Below are 13,010 nucleotides of genomic sequence, written 5' to 3'. Positions count from 1 at the left end.
TGTTTGTGTGTGCTTTTAAGAAAGTATCTTTTAATTGATTTTTTCAAGGGTGAAAAATCAATATACATATAATATCCACTCAACTTCATTAAAAAAAATAGTGCAAGTGTATTCAGGGGATTTCAATATGAACCTAAATAGGTCAAACTCTTATTATACCAAGGCATATATAGCTTTCCTTTCTTCTTTATTTCAAAATAGGCTTTTAATAATTCTTTCCCAAATTTAACATACCTATAATCAATTTAAATAGTACTAACTATGTTCCAAACAAGAAAACACGTGAAGACAAGAACAAAAAAAAAAAAATTAAAAGAAAGACAAATTGAAAACATTCAAAGGAATGTGATGCATAGACATCATTCCTTATTCCAAGGTAAGTTTGTCCTATAATAGATGATGAACATTATGATTTTACTCTCTAAATAAATGAGCAAAGAAGACCTCCTCAAAGAGTTCTTTGATTTAAGTATGTGTGTTTGCGTAACATTTCATTCTAAATGGTTTTCCATGATTGAATCCAACAATCTATTGTATCAAAGAATCAAATTTGATGAACTATGTGTAATAATTTTCATGATTTGAGTCACAGTGAATTTTTATGTTGCTTCAATATTTACCAATTTTTTAACTTTTTTTTCATATATATATGTGTGGGGGGAGGGGGGGGGGAATACTAATGTTCTCATTATTTATTTTTATTTTGTTATACATATAATGTGTTTATGTTTGCTTATTTAAATTCATTGTGACATTATGTTTGTTTTATATCTTGTAACACTAATTAGATTATCACATGCAATTTAAAATTTCTCTCATAATTATCAACGTTCATTTTGTTTGATAATTGTTAATAAAAATAGTCCATGATATGTTATATTATATCACATGCATATTAAATATTTAGTTTTAATATTTTTAAGTCACATAATTCAACCAATCATTTATGCATTGAATAATAATTTTCAATTAAAAACACACAATTCAACTAATCATTTATGCATTGAATAATAATTTGCAATTAAAAACATATAATTAAACTTAGAATAGTTTAAATAAAAAAATGCACATATTTCTCCTATAAACGAATAAACAAACCAAATTCTATACCATAAACACTCATAATTACAATAAAGAAAATATTTGTATTTCTTTCATAAAAATAAATGAATAATAAAATATATTAGATTTTATAATAAATTGAAAATCAATATGAAATGTTTTATTAATCAAATTAACCATATCTTAATATTTATATTATACTTAAAAATAATGAAATAAAATTATTCTAGAAAATATAATTTAATTTTGTATATTTGAGTGCATGTACCTCTTATTAGTCTCTACCAAAGTGGGACTATAGTAATCAATTTTTCTATTAAGTACTATTAATTAAACTTTGACCAATGTAATATATAATATTTAGTTTTGGAATATATATATATATATATATATAACATTTTTGAAACACCTAATTAGATAGTAAATTGAAGGTCTTTATGGAACCTTCCCACAATACAACACCACCTAGCATTGACAAGTCATATTAACTTGCCCTATGTCCTGTATAATTTTTAATCCATCCTCATCCACACAGCTATAATTAAAACCTTTGCCATGCCCTCCACCACCACCAAAATTTCCTCTTGCACCTTCAACGAAACCCACCACCGCCATAAAGTCCTCCCTACCTCTATAAAATTATTTTCTCCTCAATTAGAACCATTGTAACTACTTATCCAAGCTTATTTGATTTCACATTATTTGATACATTTCATGAGTTACTACTTAGCTTTATTTCACAGTTGTGTTTACTTTCAAAGGATTTCATTTTCTTGGAATATGGAGATTTCTCTTGAGTTGTCACATGTTTACCCCAATTTAACATAACAAGAAATGTTGCAATAATATAAAAAGTTGTGAACATCCCCATAAATATATTTCTATATTTTATGTGTTATTATATACATAAGGAATTGATAAAATTTCATGCACTTCATCCACTGCTTCAATATGATCTCTTAGGTGTTTGAGATTGAATTTTAATTTTATGTATAGTGTCTAGTAAATTTTCTAATATGTTTTTTAGTCTAAAAGTGACTATTATTCATTTTGTCTTCATATATGCAGTAATTTTAAACACTGAAATGATGATTAGTCTAAGAGGAAGTTGAAGGCTTAAGCTAGGATCAATGCCCAACCTTAGATCTTTCTTAGTGTTCATAATACGCTCCATGCATCATGCTCAAGTCCACAAAAAAATGCATTAGCATTGAAATTCTATTGTAGTAGCATTTTGTAAAATATATCAATTGTATCAAGCATGGGGTAGTCAATTAAGAATGAGACAATAAAAATAGTGTTGAAGTTGTAAGATTTGATAAAAAAAACCAATTCTATTTGCATTAATGGTCCAAGAGGACTTGCCCAAATAATTCAATCTAAATCACATTAGGGCTTAGTTTTATATAGCCAACCTTGTTTTACCATTAGTCATTTTCAAAGAATGTGAGGAACAAGTTTTTTATTATGTTACAAATGTAGAGAATGCAATAGAACGTGGCATTAAAGATCTTTCTTCTCTTATCCCCACAACTATTGCCACTAAGGTGTGTATTCTATATTTATAATGATTGTTTATACATAAGGGATATGTGTCAAACCTATTAAGTGATGCTATGAATTGTTTAGTGATATTTCTCTAACTTTTTAGTTTCTCCACTTTTCTTTTACTTTCATTATCTATTATTTCATTTAGTTGATGCTTCAAAGCTTCCTTTCACCATATTTTACTGACATTTAAATGATTTAAATGCAATACTTTATGTTTTTATATGGAGTGGATGAGTTCTATTCAATGAATACATATAAGTAAATTTAAAAAAGAATAGTTTCATATAATTTTCATAGTGTTGCTGGATAAAATAGTGCAATGTTGCTAATGTTTGTGTTTATTATGTCCTATGGTTTAGTCTTCAAATTAAAAGTAATTCATATTGAAGATATTCTTTTTTTTTAATCAACTTATATTAAGTTATAGTTAGGCAATATACTATGCAATATAATGAATATTTATGTTGTGTGTACTTATTTTTAAAGGCAAGAACATCCTTCATTCCCTATGTTACTATTAGAAGCTTCTTTTTTCCTTGGACCAACTCTCATCATTTCCTTCATGTACAAAATATACGAGTCATTATTTGGTTCCCTAAACAATAAAGAGAAGCACCACATAATAAATGTTGTATATATCGAGGCACACATTGGAGGATAAGATATTCCCAAAACTTGTACAATTTAGATTGCATATAAATAGATTTTCATCCCTAAATTGTCTAAGACACCTAAACTTAAATCTACCATAAAATATAGTATGGTAGGCCCCCTTCTATCTCTTACATTGAAACCTTGATTTACATAGTAAATGCCTTATTCTCAATATCTAATATTTATGGAGTTTTCAATATCCTCCACAAAATTATTATTTTCAATCTAATACTTACTTGAAAGGATGTATTTGCATTAGTTTCTCGTGAATTTATTCTCACAATTAACATTTTACAGAGAATTATATTGCATATTCTCACAGTTTTATTATGTGAAGTGACATGTGATATCTTTTTTAAAGATGATCTTAGGTTCATATCAAATGAAAAGAATCAATTTGGAAGGCAATCTAAACTGATTGGATTCCTATCACATGACACAGTTGTGTGCTCCATATTATGTCACAATTCTATGCAACATGGTTGTTTCTATTATTTATCTTCTTAAAAGGGGCGAGTATAAAAACAATAATAAGATTTAGAGATTCATTTCAAATTTTACATTCTAAATTTTCAATACCATAAGTGGCATTGTTTGTTTTAAAACTCTCAAAGTTTTTTTTTTTTTAAGTATTTTATAAAAAAATTATTTGGGTTTATGAATTTTGACTCAATCAATTAATAAACAAGACAATTGAATGAAGATCTCCTCCTTCAAATAGAGTTCAATGTGTTTGACAAAAACTGCACATGCACATAAGATTTTTCCGAGATATAGTTTCAATTATGATTATGATTTTAATTAATTAATTGTAAACCCCTTAACAATATTAAAATTTTTACTTAAATGCATATATTTATTTTTTAAGATAAATTAAAACAAATATTTTAATTTTCTAAAATTAAATATTCAATTTAAATTTATTATACCTTGCTTTTGTAAAATGCTACCTTTTTATATTGGAATGTATTTAACAAAACTATTCTTTATACACCACTTATTTTAATTAATTGATAATTCATGAACAAATAATAGATACCCAAAGTTTTAGACCTCTACCCATAAAAAAAAATGGATGGTAATAATGAAAAATAAAATAAAAAATAATCACGATCTTCACACCTTTATTTTCACGGTTTGTAATTTTATCGAGGCCTTGTGGCGCTAAGGTTTATGCAACAATGTGATCTCATTACTCGATTCCAATTCCGTGGTGACATAAAATATAATTTGATGAGGGTTTGGAAAAAAATTGGAGAAAGAGAGAAGCGACATTTAACAATATGTTTCATGGTGATCGAGACGTTGGTTCTCATGCTTGCAACATGGAAGGCTATACAACGGCGTGGCACGGCCATGAGTGAAGTCACGGTGACACTAATCACAAACATAGGGAACTCTAATTAACTCTTGTCGGCCCCCTCTCAACATCATCCATCCCAGATTCTCTTTGCCTCAACCTTCTCTCTCCCCAATAAAATTCTGTCAAACAAATTCTTGTCTTCCAATATCCCAAAAGTTCCATAGAAGTTTGTTATTTTCAAGTAAACTTTCCCTTCACACATAATTTTGCAATCACTCCATGGTTAAAATTCATACTACAATATTTTTTTTAATAAAACTGATATGTAATTTGTAATTAATTAATATATAGATATAAAAGAGAGGGGTGGAGTATTATTTAAAATTACCCAAGCTTTTTATTGAGAGTTTATTTAGGTTCAACTTAAATAAATAGATTAATAATTTAAATAGGTATTTAGTATGAGTAGAAGCTTACTCTTTTATTTATTATAACTTATTCATTCCAATGCCATTGTGGCAATGTTTTTTAAAATACAATTTTTGTTTAAAAAAATAAAAAATTAAGTAATAAAAATTATAATTTTTATAGGTTATAATTGTTTTTATTATAAATATTGATTGAGTTTATTTGAAGTGTTTTAGAAAAATTGTTATTATCTTTTTTTTTTATTAAAATTCAATTTCAACAATTGATATGTTAATTTAATAATGAGTATATTGATGTAACTATATTGAACTCATAATAAATATACTATTTAATGATACTGAATTTAAATAAATATTTTTATGGTGTTTTGAATAGATGGTGATCTGATGCCTTGTTAAGACACTTCTAAATGTTAAATTATTGGTTCAATTCATGCTTTAATTGACTATTATTCTTGCACATGACCATAATATAGCCTCACCACTACCAAACATACAAATAAAAGAAAAATACATTATTATAATGTTATATCAAATTCTTTAATCAATATAAAATGATAAATGTTTAAAATAATTAAGAAATATATACATTTATTTTATAAATATTTTATAAAATTATTATTCTTAAGAAAACTAAATAAAAAATTATATTTAATATTTAAATTAAAATTAATATAAAATTATTTCAACTTTTTTTTATTATATTTAATATTTAAATTAAAATTAATATAAAATCATTTCAACTTTTATTTCTAATTTTAAAAATAATATTTGCATAATAAAAATTAATAACACCAAAAGTTCATATATATATGAACTCTATATAATTTTCTAATTGAATGATTATTATTACGATGGAAAACACATTTTTTTAAATAAATATTTTAAAATAAATTTCAAATATATTTATTATATTTAAAAAACATATTTATTAAAAAAAATTATTTCAAAATCTTAAAAAATTATATTATTTAAATTTAATATATAATTTTATAATTTTTATAATTTATTTTGATTTATTAATTATTATTAAAAACAAAGTAGAAAATATTTTATTTTAATTTTTCTAAATATCTTAAAACATGTTAATTGCATTTTAATTAAAAAAAAATGTTGCAGGGGAATAAATTTCTTTTATCTCCTAATTCATTTGAATTTTAACTATTTTTAACTTTATTTTAATAGAACGCTTAATAGGTGAGGTCAAGGTTGGTTGGTTTTTAAATTAACTTTATTTATTGATAATTAATATGATATTTTTCAACTAAGTATGATATTGTTTAAACTGAATTAGTTGTATTTTGGCAAGGAAAAAAATTATGTAAAATATATTTATCTTTATTTAAAAAACTTACTTTTATTTAATATAAATTTAACTACAATCTTAATGTCAATATAAAATTCAAATTCAAAATATTATTAGAAAATGACAAACCCTATATCTAAAACACAATAAAATATTTACTATATTAAATATGATAAAAAAATCCAGGTTAAATATTTAAAATATTATTTTTTTATTAATTTTTTAAATATTTAAAATTATAATTAACACATATTAATTTTTTCATGGATAAAATATGGACTTTGGATTTTATATAATGTGTAAGTAAGAAAATATAACTTTCAACCTAATTAAAGTTATTGAGAGATATATCATGTTACTTCAATTTTATTTTGATATTATAAAAATGTTAAATAAATTGCATGAGTGCTCGTTCTTTAAATGTATTGATTTTTTTTTTTTTAAATTTATATCCATAAAAATGTTAAATAAATTCTTTACCTAATGCATAGTGGTTACAAATAAATATTTACATAATGCATGTGTGTTCGTTCTTTCAATGTATTGACTAATTTTGTTGATGTATATCCATCATTTCAAAATTCTAATAGATATTTTATATTGTGGATAAGGGATGGAATGCATGGTCTAAAAATAATAGAGTGTATTTTATTTTTCTCAATTTGTAATTAAAATTGTAAATAAATCATATGCCATTTTTTTAATTATTTTAAATAGGTATGGTTATTTAAAAGTTTTAAAAAGATATTTTTTTATAGTATTAAAGAATATAGTGTATATTGCATTAAAAAAAGTACGTTTTACTTTTTCATTACAATTGTATTAAGTTAGAGTTGTGGGATTTGTGTGGTGGTAAAGATGTTATTTTTAATTTTAAGGAAATAAATTTTGGTTTTTTATTTGGAATCTCATCCAATAATCAAGTTAATTTTGGAGTTTATTTCTAAAAATTAATTTTGAAATAAAATTATTGAACATAATAAGAGACAATTGAGTTATCGTTAAATAATTTTGAAAAGTAATATCTTTTTTTCCATTTTTTCTCAAACCAATAAAATATTCCAACTTATAGTCATGTGCTAAGGGAACACAATGATTGTGTTGATTCTCTAGTGAATAAGGCAACCTCCTAAGATCAAGAAACTTTCGTTATCTCTGGTAGGTGGGGGACAATGAAGTGGGGCAATGAAGTGGGGTGTTCATGTTTCCTTCATATCTTGTTGTTTTTGAGCCACTTGATTTTAGGGACATGTCGAGCTTCATTTATTAACTAGATGGATTGCAAACCATTATCCCTCTCTACAAGCATGTGGAAAGGACTTACAAGGATGCATCTCTTAGTTTATGGCATGCAAGTTTTACTCCTCATTGTGGATTTTTTCCTCTCATTATGAATTCCTACATCCGAGGTGGGACACTTGGAGATGTGGTTTGGTCCAAAATGTGGAGAGTGAGTTATTGCTATTGTACAATCCTTTGGTTTTTATGGTTGAGTTTGTTCCCTAGTTTATTCAAAATGATGGATTTTTTTCAAATCCCTCTCTAGCTCTCTCCACCTCTTTCTCGAGCCCTCTCCACCTCTTATCTTATGAATATTTGGAAGTTTTCTGGCCCTCATGCCTTGATAATGTTTATCCCATTTCTCTAGTTGAATTTTTACAAGTTTGGTTTCTAAGAAATAATCATTAGGTTTATTCAAACATTTCTCTATTGGATTTGGCATCGAGCATTGGTTTTCAATGGTAGTTTTCTAAGGGCTAATGGTTTGGGAGGCTTATACTCCCACCCGTGGGTTCAATTTCATTGTTTAATCTTCCTTGACATTTCAAGTTATTATTCATGCTTTAGTTTATTTAGAGAATTCTCTCAAAACTCTAATTGATTTCATCTTCCATTGTGTTACTTAGATATATTTTGTCTCCTCTTAACATTAGTATTTGTTAATTCAATATTCATATCTTGAAAAGATCCATATGAAAGTAGAAAAAGACTATATCCTCGCAAAAAACTCTTCTATATATCATTATAGCACACATTTAAATTTATATAAATTTTCATAATAATAAACACCATTGTGCTACTCAAAATGCAAAATTTATCAACCTCCTAGTCCAACGAGTACAAAACAGGAACTCCTATTTCCAACTCTATAGAAAAGTTAATGCACCCTCACATGCGCTCTCGATAGCCAGATATAACAACTCTATAGAAAAGTTAATGCACCCTCACATGCGCTCTCGATAGCGAGATATAACAACTCTATAGAAAAATTAATGCGTCGTGACATGCGCTCTTGATAGCCAAATATAACACGCGCGTGGTGATGACTAAAGAAAAAATAACAACGTGTTATATCGGGCTATCGAGGACACATATACTTTTCTATAAAATTAGAAATAGGAGTTTCCAAAAACATGCACATTGTAATATGTTTCCTTTCCTCACTAAACGCATATATATTAAATCATACTCCTTAAAGCTGCCAGCACATTAATGTTTCCCTTCCTTCATTGAGTGCAAAAGAAATGTTGTGCCAATGTTTCCCTTCCTTCCTTGAGTGCAAAAGAAATGTTGTGCCAATGTTTCCCTTCCTTCCTTGAGTGTAAAAGAAATGTTGTGCCATAGAATTTGTGTGGAATGATCACCAAACAAATAGAAGTCCCGAGGATAAAGCCGTGTCATTTCGCCTTCGTTGCACACTACATGACCTCACCTTCCTTGTGGTGAAATTTGATGTTACGAGTTGGGTGTTGATTTTGAGATTTTTATTGTCGGTGGTCACTCGTGGGGAGGGAGGTGTGTGGAGGGGGCAGAGTCACATGGCAATGAATGTGACTGTCCGCACGCGGGGAGACCTTCCTCGCCTTGCCATCCGTTTGACGGCGTGCGCCCCGCAGCTCCCGCTCCGTCGGCGCGGCGACGTAACGGCTCGCCATTTATAATTCCCCTACGGCGGTTAGGCTCCACGGCTGACGGCCTTTGCACTCCATAAAAAGACGGCCAACCATGAGCGTCAATCAATTTACGGCCGTCTTTTCTGACTTTACCGTCGTCCCTGGCGCTCACTCCCACTGCCCTGAATTATTAAATACAAAGGATAGTTCCTAAGCCCTAGGACTAGATTTCACAAGACCCTATGCAAATAAATCATCGATTAACGAAACCCGTTACTTTTAAATTAAAAAACCTGCAATTGTCATGATTCTCTACCCCCAAACCTCCTTCCTTTTATGTATATGGAAAAGCACAACTGAGGTTCGTTTTTCAGCTAATGCAAATACAATCGCAATCATTGCATTTTTTTATCATATTTTTATCAGTAAAAAATAAAACCATGGGGATGTGGGGATTCCAATCATTGCCCCTTTCATATTTCTGTAATTAATCAATTATCTGGACTATTACGGAACCCTAAACGGGATATTTATCTTTTGATTTTCCAGGATCTTATCTTATCCATTTTAGGACTATTCCCTGGTATTCACGGAACCCTAAACGGGTTAAATCAGGACTATTCCCTGAGATTCACGGAACCCTAAACGGGTTAAAACCATGGACAGGTTTATATTTTTCATTTTCCGAGTTCAGAACCATTTGAGGACTATTCCCTGTGTTGTCATATTGATATTCACGAAATCCTAAACGAGCTTAAATCATGGAACCCTGTATTAATTATTCATTTGCCAAATTCTTAACGCCTGGGTTGTCAAATTGATATTCACGGAAACCCTAAATCATGGCCAAATTCTTTAACCATTTCAGGAATCCTCGGTGGTCGACCCATATTCAGATTCCAGAGTCTTTAAGCCAATTTAAAACCCGTTAACAGAACTGAGTGTTTTGCATTTATAGTCGGATTCGACCCCGCAACTGACTACTTAAGATTTTAGATATTTTTGCTCTAGTCATTTAGGGTTGGCGTTAATTTCCGCGACGTGATCGATCTCGTATAGGGAATCCCGATAATCACATTTCCCGGGTTACAAAAAAAGGGCGGTCTCTGCCGACTGTACTGTCGTTTTTAGGGCTTATGTGGGCTGGCTCACTGTACTTCATAGGGTTCGAATCTGAATCCTTTCCTGGGGGAGTTTTGAAATGCAAATGCTTTGTGCGTAGTGGCCCTAGTGGGCATTAATTACCTATACTCTAGGAGACGCCTACACTGTTGGTTTGTTGTTAGTTGAGAGTCTTAGCATCAAAACCTTTTTCGTCGCTGAAAAAGGGGGAGGAACAACGTGCTCCCTTGCGCTCATTGCAGAATTGTTTATTCCAGAACGTGCCCATTTAATCCCCTCAGAGAGGAGTCGCAGAGCACCCACCCACTAGCAGATAAACGGCCTATAAATCCTTCTCTGCTGCTCCACAGCAACAACACCCCTCTGAATCCTTCAAAAAAACCCTCCCTCCATCTCTCCCTCCCTTTGTGATATATAAATTATATATATCACACAATCCCCGCTGCATCTCTGCACTCCCATCTTCTTCTCACGTGCTCTTGGCCTCATAGCTTGCAAGTTCCCAAGACCTGAACGCCTTGCTGACAAAGAAAGGGAAAAGAAAAAAACAAATACAAAGGAGAGCAAACAAAAAGACTGATCAGCATGTCTGGGGTCTGGGTGTTTAGAAATGGGGTGGCGAGATTGGTGTCCAATCCGATGGCCGAACCCATTGATGGAATGGAACTCGCGAGCGCAAAACGCAAGGTCTTGGTATACAGGTCTACCAACGAGGTCATGACGTCCTATGCTGCTCTGGAGACAAAATTGCTAGCCCTGGGTTGGGAAAGATATAATAACAATGATGATCCAGACCTTCTACAGTATCACAAGAGCTGCTCTGTTCATCTGATCTCCTTGCCCAGGGATTTCAACAAGTTCAAGTCTATTCATATGTATGATATCGTTGTCAAGAATCGCAGTGCCTTTGAAGTTAGAGATATGTGAGTTTTTGTCAGTAGCAGCTATGGATTTATGTAGCATCATGCTTCCCTAAATCGCAGGACTCTGAGAGCAACAAGCCCACTAGATTTAGAGCGTTTTTCTCAAAATTTGTCTTCTAATTTGGAGTTACACTCCATAGGAGCTACAGGGAAAATAGCAGATAGATGACATGAAGTAAAGCTATACAATGTAGTTAGAAGGAATTAGGATTGTTTGGTTTATGTGTAAGTTATTTTGTAATCACTTTGTGTGAAGGAATTTTGAACATTTAGTTTTCATCAATATATTGAATCTAATATTAGTGCTTCTGGACAGTTGTTACAGAATATTTATTTTTTCTCCATGAAGTAAGCCTGTGCACTCAGGCGTAAATAAGTTATATATGTTGAAAATTTCCAGTAGATTTAGAGCGTCTTTCTCTAAATTTGTCTTCTAATTTGAAGTTACACTCTCTAACAGCTATATCTTCACAGGGAATAGCAGTTATATATGTTGAAAATTTCCACTAGATTTAGAGCGTTTTTCTCTAAATTTGTCTTCTAATTTGGAGTTACACTCTCTAGCTGGCAGCTATATCTTCACAGGGAATATCAAATATATGACATGGGCAAAGTTATACAATGTAGTTAGAAGGAATTAGGATTGTTTGGTTTATATGTAAGTTGTTTTGTAATCACTTTGTGTGAAGGAATTTTGAACATTTTGTTTGCATCAAAATATTGAATCTAATATGAGTGCTTCTGGACCGTTGTTACACAATATTTTCTTTTTTCTCCAGGAAGTGAGCCTGTGCACTGAGGCGTCCGTAAATTATATATGATGAAAATTTCCGCTAGATTTAGAGCGTTTTTCTCTAGCTTTGTCTTCTAATTTGTAGTTACACTCTCTAGCAGCTATATCCCCACAGGGAATAGCAGATAGATGACATGAAGTAAAGTTATACAATGTAGTCAGAAGAAATTAGGATTGTTTGGTTTATATGAAACTTATTTTGTAATCACTTTGTGTGAAGGAATTTTGAACATTTAGTTTTCATGAATATATTGAATCTAATATGAGTGCTTCTGGACAGTTGTTACAGAATATTTATTTTTTTCACACCAGGAAGTGAGCCTGCGCACTCGGGCGTTCGTAAATTATATATATTCAAAATTTCCACTAGATTTAGAGCGTTTTTCTCTAAAATTTGTCTTCTAATTTGGAGTTACACTCTGTAGCAGCTATATCCTCACAGGGAATAGCAGATAGATGGCATGAAGTAATGTTATACAATGTAGTTAGAAGGAATTAGGATTGCTGTTTATATGTAAGTTATTTTGTAATTACTTTGTCTGAGGGAATTTTGAACATTTAGTTTGCATCAATATATTTAATCTAATTTGAGTGTTTCTGGGCAGTTGTTTTCTCTTCGAAAATAGTTTTCTGGGCAGTTGTTACAGACTTTTTTTTTTTTTTTTTCCTCCAGGAAAGCGAGTCTGTGCAATCAGTCGTTCGTAATTTATACATCTTGAGAATTTCCACTAGATTTAGAGCGTTTTACTCTAAGTTTCTCTTCTAATCTGGAGTTACAGTCTCTAGGAGCTCTATCTTCACAGGGAATAGCAGATAGATGACATGAAGTAAAGTTATACAATGTAGTTTGAAGTAATTCGGATTCTTTGGTTTGTATGTAATTTTTTCTGTAATCACTTTGTGTGAAGGAATTTTGAACATTTTGTTTGCTATTGAATCTAATATGGTGTTTCTGGGCAGTTGTTACAGAATAT

The 13,010-nt window shown here is 30.2% G+C and overlaps 1 protein-coding gene across 1 annotated transcript; it reads left to right on the top strand.

The window, feature by feature from the left end:
- Positions 1-9,874: 9,874 nt before the first annotated feature.
- Positions 9,875-11,576, top strand: LOC149199602 (flowering-promoting factor 1-like protein 1). Its single transcript, XM_089399418.1, has one exon. The coding sequence runs from the start codon at positions 10,906-10,908 to the stop codon at positions 11,245-11,247; it is 342 nt and encodes a 113-aa protein (XP_089255544.1). The 5' UTR covers positions 9,875-10,905; the 3' UTR covers positions 11,248-11,576.
- The last annotated feature ends 1,434 nt before the right edge of the window (positions 11,577-13,010 follow it).

The sequence above is a fragment of the Pinus tabuliformis genome, chromosome 2_1, assembly GCF_031772625.1.
Source record: "Pinus tabuliformis cultivar Carrire ecotype Pingquan chromosome 2_1, CPIR1, whole genome shotgun sequence".
Taxonomy (NCBI): domain Eukaryota; kingdom Viridiplantae; phylum Streptophyta; class Pinopsida; order Pinales; family Pinaceae; genus Pinus; species Pinus tabuliformis.
This window is presented reverse-complemented; position numbering and strand designations above follow the sequence as displayed.